General features: G+C 42.9%; 1 protein-coding gene across 1 annotated transcript in view; it reads left to right on the forward strand.

Moving 5' to 3' along the window:
* The window catches only part of LOC148015349 (kinesin-like protein KIN-14C), a 111,188-nt gene that overhangs the window by 23,345 nt on the left and 75,402 nt on the right, over positions 1-12,441 (forward strand). The window contains exons 4-9 of the mRNA XM_087664882.1: positions 1,788-2,184; positions 2,321-2,445; positions 2,549-2,623; positions 2,775-2,852; positions 2,948-3,049; positions 3,478-3,507. Of these exons, the coding sequence (XP_087521008.1) occupies positions 1,788-2,184; positions 2,321-2,445; positions 2,549-2,623; positions 2,775-2,852; positions 2,948-3,049; positions 3,478-3,507 (807 nt within the window). The remainder of the gene's footprint in view (positions 1-1,787; positions 2,185-2,320; positions 2,446-2,548; positions 2,624-2,774; positions 2,853-2,947; positions 3,050-3,477; positions 3,508-12,441) is intronic.

Genomic DNA, 12,441 nt, shown 5'->3' on the forward strand with positions numbered 1-12,441 from the left:
GACTTGCTGCATCAAGTTTGACCAAGTAGTAAGGTTAGACCCGTTAAGATGAGCCTTATAACTAAATGCATTCTTGGTAGATGCAGATGTGTAGAAGGTTGTGTCAAGGGTTGAATAAGTGGGTGCCATGAAATAAATAGGTGGGTGACTGGGTGCTACATGCGGCATTAAAGTGTGTGACCTGTTGACTCTAGCTGTTTGCCTTGAAGGTGTAATTGACCAATGTGTAGTATGTGTGCCGAAAAGATGTAGGTTGGCCCACTTGGCATCGACATGTTGGCAAAGTGTATGCCTATTTGAGAGATGGGAGGGTCTTGATATGCAAGGGTGGGATACCCTTGTGTGTAGGTCCCTATTGGTGCTTGATCTAGGAGTGGAACTCCCACCATTGTTGCACTGTCACTACTTGTTTGAGGGAAATAGAATTGAGACCTAAAGGATAGATGCCTTATGGTGTGGTACTCCTTTGGTGTGGTGAAGTGTAGAATTGATGAGTTTCTGAATGCAATGGAAGCATGTGAAATTTGTGTATGGGTGGGATGGGTTGGAATTGAAATTGTGAAGAATGATTTTGATTTAGTGAAGATGTAGCATCAAATCCAAATTCATTGGGATTAGCATGTGACATAGAAATATTGCTTAACCTTCTGTTTTTATAATCACTTCTTGCATTTACATACTTGTATGGGTTTGGGTCTTTGTGATAACTTACACCCATTATATGCGTTTCAAAAGTAAAATGAAAGAACTTGCAAAAGTTATATCTTACATACCTTGCATCGTGTTTGGTGGAATGATTGTCATTTGATAGCCCATGTTTCCAAATTGGTATGGCCTCTTTTAGTTGGGGGCTTGTGATCTGTATTGACATAGATATTCGACTGATGTGCATGATTCTTTGGGCTGTGAACTTACTCTATGGAATGATATGCTGAAGGTGATGTGTGAAGTGGATTATGAGCATAGGGGCTTACTCCAAGTTGAACTTTCTCTAATCTCTACCTCAAGACCAACTTGTATTTCTCATTTGCAAGGATACACACTTTGGTAGGTAGAGGGTCTTTGTATGGAGGAGGATCCACCCTTTTGTTCTAGAAGTGAATTGAGAATACCAAGCCCTTGGAATCGATGTCATAGGCCATGAGGGAGATTGCATTAGTGAAGATGTGGAAGACATCTTAGGTGTTCTTGCGTTCTCGAAGGCCAAACTTTGTTCTTCATGGAGAGTGAGGATCTTTAGCCCCTAAAGCAACCTCTGCTTTGATACCATGTAAAGAAATTGTGTCACAAACACAGAAGACACAATGTGTATGACAACATGTAGAGCACAATTTGAAGAATTCTGAATGATAATGTATGACTGAGAATGAAGATGATACAATTAGGGGGCCTCAAACATTCCTGTCTCTCAGACTGGGACATAGGTGTCTAAATATTATGTTGGAGTGTGTTGTACTTGAGATAGATGCTGAAAATTAATAGCCGTTGTGATCGATGCTACTAGCACCCACCCGGATGTAACAAGGGGAGGGAATTGTATTAAGGTTTGCTAAAGTGCAAAATGAATAGAACTCATCCATGATATGGTACCATTGCAGGAACTTTTCAATTTTGAACATTTAATTTAGTTGCTTGAGGGAGCTAGCACCTTTTTTTTACAATCTCCATATTGAGTTTAAGTCTGCGCTAATGAATGGAACTTGCTATAGTGTAATTTCATTCTATGTTTGCTGATAAGCTATGATTTTTGAAACTTGTATTGTTTTCCACATAACTGTTCCTGTCAGGATGCTCATCTGCCCTCAGCAGCTGAGAGAATTGTGGACTGCCTTCTTTCCCTTAAATCAGTTTTGGAACAGAAGCAAAGTATGGATCCTCAGACTAATAAAATTGATGAGGTCCTGAGGTGTTCTAACAACATATCATCTGCATCTTTTGCCTCAAAGGCTCTGGCCTCACCTTCTAGTGTTGTGGAAAAATCAAATGATCTCCTGGCTAGATCAACACAGAAAAGTCCATGTCAGCCTCGGAAACGATGGGTTATCCCAGAACATGAGGGTGCCCTTGAGTTAAACACGCCAGCTGCTAACAATCTGTTGCAACAAAATGTGCAGAAGCACAAAGGATGGGCCTCTTTCTCAGCTGATGAAAACCACATGCCCACTTCTGGTCAGACTGGGACAGGTGAGACACTGAAAGTCAGTGTTATAGGTAGAGACTTGTATTGTTGATCTGAATCACAACCGTATGGATTTATAAGTTGATGGATGTGTTTATGTGTACCAGATTTTGATTATGTATGGAAAAATGACTCTCGCAGGTGCAAGTTCAATTAATGTACAGCACTTTAGTCAGAAATTCAGGGAGCTTTTGCGGTTGAAAACAAAAGGAGCAAGACAGGACCTTACGTCTTCGGAAAATTTAGAAGTTTTGAACAATCTTGAAGTATGTTTGCCTCGTTAACATAACATTTGCAGCAATTCCTAGAAAAGCTCACTTTTGGATATCTTCATTGCTAAATAGCTTGTTTATTTTTGTTGATCTTCAGAATTTGTCGACGCAGTCACTTTCAGGTCTTGTTAACATTTTACTTGGAGATAAACCTCAAGAAGATATTGCAACTGTAAGTTGTCCAGTAGCTTCTGTGAAGTGAATATAGTATTGACCCGTATGAGATTTTTGGGATCTTTATGGTAAGATATGCAAGGTAACTAGAATTGCCGTTGGCGACTTGAATATTAAAATTCATTCCTTTTGTCTACATGATTACTTAGCTAATAGAATACATGCTGAAAAAAGTTATTGAGGAGTTTGAACAACGACTAGTAGCACAACAGGAGCAAGTTACAAAAGTAAGTGAATTGGAAATCTTTCATTTATTTATTCAACATGCACTGTTGAACACAGCTTTTTCATGGGTCTGATTCTGGGTCTGATTCTGTTTCAGCTGAAAAAGACACTGAAAGAGCATCTTATGAGAGAAGACAAACTTGCCTCGAGAGCTAGGGTACTTGAGACCTTGGCCGCCGGTACTGGAGAAGAGGTGAAGGTAGGGACACTGCTTTACTGGAAGTCTTCTTAAGCAGTCTTAATTCCATGGAGCGTTTTTCTTAAGATTACTTTTGGTCTGCTTGAACAAACCTGGTCACCTAACCTTAGTTGCCTGTGCCTGTTCATGTTTAGTTGCCTGTGCCTGTTCATGTGTGGGGAAATTTTGGGAATAGGCTATGTTGGTTCTTCTTGCGACCATACTTTGTATTAAAACTTTCCCTTATTTTCACACTCAAGTAATCTAATCTTGGAGTAATCGTCCAACCTCAATGTTCTTTGTTTTTAGTTTTGTTGCATCATCTAGTAGAATTGTTGCCATGATATTTTCAGGTTTTTGTTCCTCTTATTAGTCAATGTTTTAGTAACATGACCAGAAAGCCTTATAATCGTAGTATACTCATTTTTCTTAAATTGGAAATTTTGCAGATTGTCTCCAGTCAGCTTCAGAAGATGAAGGTAAGAACTCACTGCTTACTGCTTGAGGATCCAATTATGCAGAAGGGAATTTATCATGCATTGCCAGCTGAACTTAGAATATTCAGTTTTGAGGCATGCCCATCATTTGGGTTGTTTTTTGAGTAAGATCAAATGGGGTGTTAGAAAGGAGGAAACTTTGTTGATATTTGCAACAGATTAGTTGCTTCTGTGATGAAAACAAGTACCTGTGTTACAACTTTCGGAAAGGGGGAAAAACACATTTCATCTTTCAAAAATCTGGACTGAGTTTCTGTGATGCACAAGCATATATCAAATATGCCAAAAAGAGATGTGTGAGAGCTAGTGATTAATGTTGCTTTATTCAACCAAGAAAGGATTCTTAACACTACAATGTTGCCTAGTCTTTGAGAAGAAGGTATGGAAATCTTTTTCATCTTGGGTTAGTTTTATCCAGGCATTTCTTCTCTTCCAGCGTGGGATCCTTGTTACCAGAAAGATTGGAGAAAGAAGCCCACCCTTTGTTACCCATGATTTTGGGCACCTTGTGTGCAAGAACATGGGTCATATTCCTTGTCAATGCTTGGTGCCTAATGGTGCTGCTTCTAGCAGGCTGCAGCTCACTACCAGCTCTCAGTTTTGAATAGGTGCAGGCAGGTGAGGAAAGCCACAATTCTAGTGTTGATTGAAACCTAGATGGCAATGCATGAAAAAAATTGAAGCAGATGGAAAGGTGCGCGCACACAAAATTGGTTGCACAAAAAGCAAAAGAACTTGCAATAGGTGAAGAGAGTGTAGACAAATTCTGGAGCAGAGATCGAGAAATGGAAAGTGTATGACAAACATAGAGTGTATTGTAGAACTCAAGAAGAAGAGAAGTCGGAAGATGAATGAAGAATGAATACTGTATGCTGAATATGCTACAACAAAAGGGCCTCAAACTTCCGTGCTTTGAGGATTGGGGATGAGATGATCCTAGAGTGGTGTCGGATAGGCCAGGAACAGCTCTGAGAGTGTGTCGCTCGTGATGGATCTCAACTGCATTGGCAAATCACTAGTGTCTGATGATGATGGCAGCACAATAGCAGCAGTAAACACAGATCTGCTGCTGCTGATAATGATATCAGCACTTTGGGCAGTATAGATAGACTGATCAGCAGCTGGGTGGTCTGCTAGAGCAGAAAAGGCAGGTGCTGATGATGTTCACAGCTGGCTGGAACCTCCGGACCAGCAAAACATAGATGCTGGCTGGATGCAGGAGGTTGTGGACAGCAGCATGGTCATCAGGAGGTTGAAAGGCAGATGTGGCAGCAGTAGAAATCTGGTGGCCAGCTGGTAGACTGGTCCCCTACCTGAGATCAGCAGCTGGACAGCTCATGGACAGGTGGGCAGCAGCTGGTGAAGGTTCTCCTCTGATGGCTATGTCCTTGTGTGGGGTGTGGGCAGTAGTGTAAGGTAAAGAGACTAGTGCTGATGGCTGTGAGTGATAATGGTCAGAGATGAGGAATGCACAAGCATAGACTCTTTATAGAGGATTTTGGTTCATTTGTCCTACTATTCAAAGATGAGCCATTCATTTTTGGTAATTCAGCATTGATTGCTTTTTGGGCTGTTTTAAAGAGCTAACTAGGATTAATGCATGATAATGAAGTTTTAGTACAGACCCTGATATTAGTGCTCAATACCCCCTTTCAGGCCCAAAAAGGACCGTGCCCAAGACAGTCAGTAAGTTATCTCTCCACCTTGTTTTCACACCTAAAAGGTCCCACCCCAAGGCAATGAAGGCATCAGATCAAGGGTGCTAGTGATGGGTTGCTCAAGTGCCTACCATGATCACAGAGGCGATGGATATCTTCTTTCAAGCAGCTCAATTGAACGGGTCTTATATTTTTCCTTTTCTTTTGATGGCTATAAACAAGAAGACTTAATATTATTAACATCTCATAAACAGAAGTGTTGCAAGGCTGCTATGGTAGGAAATGATGGTGTGATGATAAGGGGTATGTTGTGACTGCCATAGTAGGTTGCCATGGTAGAATATGATGGTGTGATGATGAGGTGTATATTGTGACTGCCATAGTAGTGTCAGAGTGCAGCGATGCGGAAGCGTGGGACCAAGACTGAGAGAGAGTGAACACAGAAAGAAGAGAGAGAGAGAGAGGAGACAATGAAACATAGAAAATCTGCAGTGTAGAATGCTGTATAGGAATGCAGAAATATACATGGGTGCAGAGAGAATATCTGCGTATGTCCTCCTCTACGATGTCACCCCACGTGCACACCTCGAGGAGAGCAAGGCCTGATCACAATCTGATCTCCACAAACTGCTGAGAGTACCTATGAATGACTGAGAGTGTGCCAAAAGACTGGCTATAAATAGCCAAGAAAAATTAATGTCCAGCATCAGGTCGGCTGCGTTTGATTGCATAAAAAAATGCCAAAAACCTGTCCAACTGCTCAGCTTCTGTCGTCTGACTGAACAGTCTGCTGCCACGTGGCTCCTGCGACTGCTGATGTGGCACTCTGGCCGTACTGCTCTGCAACATTGCTGTCCAAGGAATGATATCTCTAACACCCCCTCTCAGATCCTGGACAGGTCAAAAGACTGAGGGATCTGGCATGTCTAAAAAAGAAGAGTCTGGGGAAGTGCCTTCGTGGATAAATCTGCAAGATTATCCTCCATCTTGTAGTACTCCACATCAATGGTCCCATCCATAAGCTTCTCCTGAATGAAGTGATACTGGATCTCAATGTGCTTCGTCCGGGCATGGAATACAGGATTTTGTAGCAAGGCAATGCAACTCTCATTGTCGCATGGCAGAAGAGTAGGACGAATTTGGGGGCAGCCAAGCTCCTCCAACAATCTCCGAAGCCACACCACCTCACATGTGGGGGAAGATACGGCCCGATACTCCGTCTCAGTAGAAGAAAAGGTTACCGTGGGCTGCTTCTTGCTACTCCATGAGATAACACTTGTACTCAAGGTAAAACTATAGCCTGTAGTGGACCGCTAGTGGTCCAGATCGCTAGCCCAATTCGAGTCGCTCCAACCTGCAAGAACAAGATATGAAGCATTTGCACCTGTTGGATAAGAGATCCCTAAGTCAAAGGTCCCACTCAAATATCGAAGAATCCTCAGGGCAGCCTGCCAATGCACCTGCTGGGGTTCACTCATGAACCCTGCCAAAAGACCCACAACAAAACAACGATCAACACTAGTGTTGAGTATCCAAATCAAGGAGTCAATCAGTTGACGGTAGCGGGAAGCATCCATCAAGGGAGAAGCTGAGTATGAAGTGGCCTTTCAGTTCGGATCCAGAGGAGTAGAAATGGTCCGATAAGTCTCCATCTCAAAAGTCACCAAGAGCTCCTGAATGTATCTCTATTGAGAGATGAAAATTACCTTTTGAGACTGATAAATCTAGTGACCCAAGAAAAAATGAAGAAGCCCTAAATCCGTCATCTCGAACGTCTGATGTAAAGCTGTCTTGGTCTCTTGGACCTTCTGTGCATGGTCACCTGTAAGAATCAAATCATCAACATACAACACAAACAACACACAACCAGCCTTGGAAGTGTGCACATAAAGTTGCGGATTGGCCTTGGAGCGCCGATATCCCAACTTGGATTGAAGAAATGAGTTAACCTTCTCATTCCATACACACGGAGCCTGCTTGAGGCCATTTAAGGTCTTCTTCAACTTGTAAACTTTCCCATTTGAGGATCCAAAGCTAGGGGGCTGTTGTACATAGATCTCCTCCTGCAAGTCACCATTGAGAAAGGCCTACTTCACATCCAATTGATAGACATGCCATCTCTTATGGCCAGCCAAGGCAAGAATAGCTCAAATAATCGCCATACGAGCAGTGGGGGAAAAAGTATCACGGAAGTCAATGCTTGGGCGCTGAGCAAAACCTTTAGCAACTAGATGGGCCTTGTGCTTGTCCAAAGAACCATCGCTAAGGTACTTGGTCTTGAACACCCACTTGACGCCAATTACCTTCTTGTGAGAGGGACGAGGCATAAGGTACCAAGTGCTATTCCTCTCAATAGTCTTCAACTCGGCTTCCATAGCCTTCCGCCAATGGTCAGACTGCAAAGCCTCCTTCACTGAAGTGGGCTCTCGATCCTGCAGAACACGGGTCATCAAACAATAGTTAGAGCAAACAAGCTCCATAGAATGTGTCTGATTCTGCCTTGACCTCCGTGGTCCATCCTGTGGTTCCCACTCCTTAGGGATCCCCTTGCCCCTATCTCCGACGAGATCGGTTCTCCTCAAAGAGAAGCCAATCCTTGAGGTGGGAGAAAGTCTCCGACTTCAATGTTAAGAAATAGGCCCATGCCATCCTACTGTAGTCATCTACGATCAACATGAAGTACCTTCAGGGACTAGGACCGTATCGGGCCACAAAGATCCGTAGAGACAAGCTCCATAGGTGAAGTAGACCGCGTCGAAGCTTTGTTGGGGAATCGCATCCCGATGCTATTTCCCACGAATGTAGGAGACACATGGCTGTTGGCTCACCACTATGTCCGGCAAACCTCGAAGAAGTGATCCTCGCGACGCCTTCCGAAGGTACTCATAGTTTAGGTGGCCAAACCGAGCATACCACAGCTCGGATTGTGCCTGAGAGGTAAGAAGAAGAGAAGTAAGAGCTGTAGAAGACTTCAATTTGTAAATGCCGTTCACCTTATACGGTGAAGAGAGAACCTTCCTTGATCCACGATCAAGAACTCGAACATCATCACTGTCAAACTCCATGAAGAGACCAAGAGAGCAAATCTTATGGATTGAAAGCAAATGATACCCTAAACGTGGGCACATGCAACAACTTGAAAGTGTGAGTGCTACCACGTCCATCTGGAATTAGCTACATCTCACCCCGTGCAGTAATAGACACAGAAGAGCTGTCTTCAATGAGAATTTGCCCACTCGAAGGTCGCAAGTGGGCAACACCAACAGGAGGAGTCAGGAGTCGTGAGGTACCACTGTCCACAATCCACCCTTGAGCCTAGGGAGCTGTCATCGCAACATCAGAAGTCTTCGGTGTAGTGTCCTCGATGACCACTAAGTGTAGAAAAGCAGCTGATGAGGGTGCAGCCACCGCCCCAGAATCCTTCGGGTCCTTCTTCTTGGTGTCCTTCTTGTCTTTGTCTGGGCAATATTTCTTCCAATGACCAGTCTTACCACAAATATGACAGGTCGATTCCTTCTTGTCCTTCTTGGATTTGTTGTCCTCCTCCTTTTTCTTTTGGTCCTTTCCCTTCTTCTGAGAGGCTTGACCAACCAATGCCTCCGATTTGGAAGCAACTGTCCCTTCAAGTGTTCCTCTTGGTCCAAGACCATAGGAACTAGCTCTTCCCATCGAAGAGTTAACTCCTGCCCTGATGCAATAAGAGCGGAATAAAAGGTACCGAGTCGTTGCGGCACCTGAGACAATAAAGTGATCACCATGTGTTCGGAGGAAATGGTCTTCCCCGCATTTTGAACCTGCATCTAAAGTTGTCGAAGCTTGTTGATGTGTTCTCGAAGCGAAGAAGACTTATTCATGGACAAGCTCCGCATCTACACCTCCAAAGAAACCCTCTTCATTAGGGTCATCCGGTTGTACATCTAGTCGAGCTCCAACCATATCTCTCGAGCCACCGTCAAGTGCTCGATGTGAGCTACCACGGCTGTAGTACAATATAGAAAAAGAAAAGAACGAATCCTGGCATTCAGTTTGTCCCATTGAGATTGGGCCTTGGTCAACTCCGCACGAGCATTTGAAGAGAGTTTTGGACTCATCTCTTAGTGAGGGCCGGTTGATCTCCTCCATCACAAGTCGTGCCGAATCATAAGACTTGAGGATGGCCAACATCATGATTCATGACGCGCCAGATGCGGTAATTGTCACCATCGGCTTCTGATCTGATGGAAGAGCCGGTAGGATAGGCACCTTTCGGTCCATGATCGCCTTGAACTCCAAGTCGGTCTCTGTAGACATTTTCACTTGCGATGCCTACACAAACACAAAAGCAGCCCCCTTTGACTGTGAAGACGCAGGCTAGGGCTCTTTCCTTCGCTTCGCGAATCTTCTTCAGCCACGAGAGGTGCTGAAAAGGTAAAATTCGCAATGGAAGGCCAAAAACACAGCCTTCCTCTTCAAACAGTAACAACCTGTAGCAAATTCACCAACTGGACTTCTTTTCCGCACGCCCACGCTTTCTTCAGCCTTGTTCCGATGCGCAGCCCCCCCGCTCGCCCTCGAATGCTGGAAACATAGCCTTGGGTTGCGCTGAAATCTCCTCTTCAAGTAGGTTCTTCTATCAGTCAGCCTGTCTTCACCACTCTGATAACATGTCAGAGTGCAGCGATGCGGAAGCGTGGGACCAAGAGAGAGAGAGAGAGAGAGAGAGAGAGAGAGAGAGAGAGAGGGGGGGGAGAGTGGAACTCAGAAAATTTACAGTGTAGAATGTTGTATACGAATGCGGAAATATACACGGGTGCACAGAGAATATCTGCATATGTCCTCTACGATGTCACTCCACATGCACACCTCGAGGACAGCAATGCCTGATGATGATCTGATCTCCATGAACTGCTGAGAGTACTTGTGAATGACTGAGAGTGCACCAAAAGACTGGCTATAAATAGCCAAGAAAAAATAGTGTCCAACATCAGGTCAGCTGCACGACTGCATAAAAAAGTGCCAAAAAACTTGTCCGATTGCTCAGCCTCTGTCCGATTGAACAGTCTGCTGCCACGTGGCATCTGCGACAGTTGACGTGGCTCCTACAACTGCTGATGTGGCACTCTGGCCGTATTGCTCTGCAACACTGCTGTCCAGGGAATGATATCTCTAACAACTAGGCTGCTTGGTGATGTGCAGCAAATATGGTGCATTCGAGGTAACTACCCTTTGATAAAGTAAATGGGAATTATACTAACAAAATGCAAGGAGTTTTCATCCTTTGAATGGGCGTTTGTATACGTAAGTTTTCCCCCATTCAAACCGCCCCATTTTCACATAAACACAATGCCAATGTATAAGGAATGCAATGGTCAATACAAAATGTCATGCTTAAATAGAATGCTATGTAAAGTATAGCGGTGCCACTTATATAGTGTCCTTTGTCAAGAAATGGTAGGGTTTGCAAAGAGAAACATAGTATACGGTAGACACTGTGATAAAGAAAACTTAGAAACATAGAATAATCGAGAATAATTATAATTGAAATGCTGTATGCTATGGAGATATGCTAGGGTTTACAAAAAAAAACACAAGTGTACGACCATGACTAAAACACAGTGAACTCAGACACTACTGCAAAAACACAAAAGTGCAAAGTGAAGATACTTGAACAATGAGTGAATAAGCAAATGGAAATGTACAGATGCTCAAGGGGAGAGCTGCCCAACAGCCAAGGGTGCTAATGGGAGGTAGGGAGGGAGGTGTCTACATGTGAACAATATCATCCATTGGAGATGACTCTTGAATTCAGTAACTACCACTAGTTAGAGTAGAGACTGATGAAGAAAAGTGTTGAAAATGTAAAAACCACCGGTTGTTGATGCAAATGTTGTAACAAACCTTTTGTACATCAATTGTTACCAAGATATATTGGTTAAATGATTCCAAATTAATTTGATGCTCATGTACTTTGAAAGGTGATTTGTATTATTTAAGTGCTTTAAGATATGATTAAATGTTCATCTTTCTATTTAAGGGTGACTAATGGCCAGAATGCCCTATAATTATACTTGGGTTGTCATTAATGAGATGCCCAAGAGAAATTAAAAGTGTAGTTGAGCGGTCAAATTGACTAGAAAGCTGATATGACTAAGACTTTTATACTCAGATAGTCTCATTGACTAGAAGCCTATATAATGAATGGTTTCAGAAAGTGAAACTAGATGCTCACGATCAAAGAAACAAACCATGTAGTGAACCTATACAATGAAGCTCTCCAAAAGCTAAATTTAGCAACTTCTAAAATTTACAAGATTACTATTTACTATTTTTAAAAGTTGCTCAAATGAAAATTTTGTTCGCGTCAAAGGCTCAAGAATTTTACAAGGAATAATTTTGTCTTCATCAACTATCTCAAATTCTTAAGCATTTGAGAGATTTTTAGATTAGAAGGTTTGGAAGTTTCTTTCTCTAGAAAAGTGACATGTGGTATTTGAAAGAGAACACGTGTCATTTTGAAGAGACAAGTGTACACTTGTCATTTTTAGCAAACACTTATTATTTGTAGCTTACTTTTCACTTTTGAGCACCCAAGCTCCATACCTATATATTTGAGCTCTCTCTTTTCATTTGAAACAGGCTCTCGTGCTGAAATTTCAGCCGCATGTTTTATACTCTCCTATCTATCTCTCATCCAAGAAACACTTTCTACTTAGCTTGATCTAATCCAAACACTAAAGAAGAAAATCAACTTGTTGCCCGGAGTTTTCTAAAATCAGGGTTTCAAAACCCTAGCTTTTAGAATTGTAGTAAATCGGCCCTTTTGTATATGGTTCAGGCATTTGGTGCCCGTGGTTTTGTTTCAATAAATTCTTGAAAAGGAGGAGGAGCTAGTCTCCCTCTCAACGTAGTGTCAACCTCTCTCTCTCTCTCTCTCTCTCTCTCTCCCCCCTAATTTTCATGGTGATAATCGATCAAGTTGGTTAAGTTTAAAGTGTTGTTATTCTCACATTCTTACCTGCACTTAGAAATATTGAAAAGCATTACAGACAATGAAGAATAGTAAGGCAACATGTAGGGATGAAAATGCAATAGTCCATCGAGTCATAATGATTAGGGCAGCAGTTGAGAACACTCGAGCAAGGACTGTAGTAGTCGAATCTAGGGACCGGTTAGGCACGGAGATTGAGACAGATTGTCGCTACGCGCACAGAGAGAGAGAGAGAGAGAGAGAGAGAGAGAGAGAGAGAGAGAGAGAGAGAGAGAGAGAGAGAGAGAGAGA

This window comes from Lygodium microphyllum, chromosome 24, assembly GCF_053477565.2.
Source record: "Lygodium microphyllum isolate KBCC chromosome 24, Lygodium_microphyllum_v1.1.10, whole genome shotgun sequence".
Classification (NCBI taxonomy): Eukaryota; Viridiplantae; Streptophyta; class Polypodiopsida; order Schizaeales; family Lygodiaceae; genus Lygodium; species Lygodium microphyllum.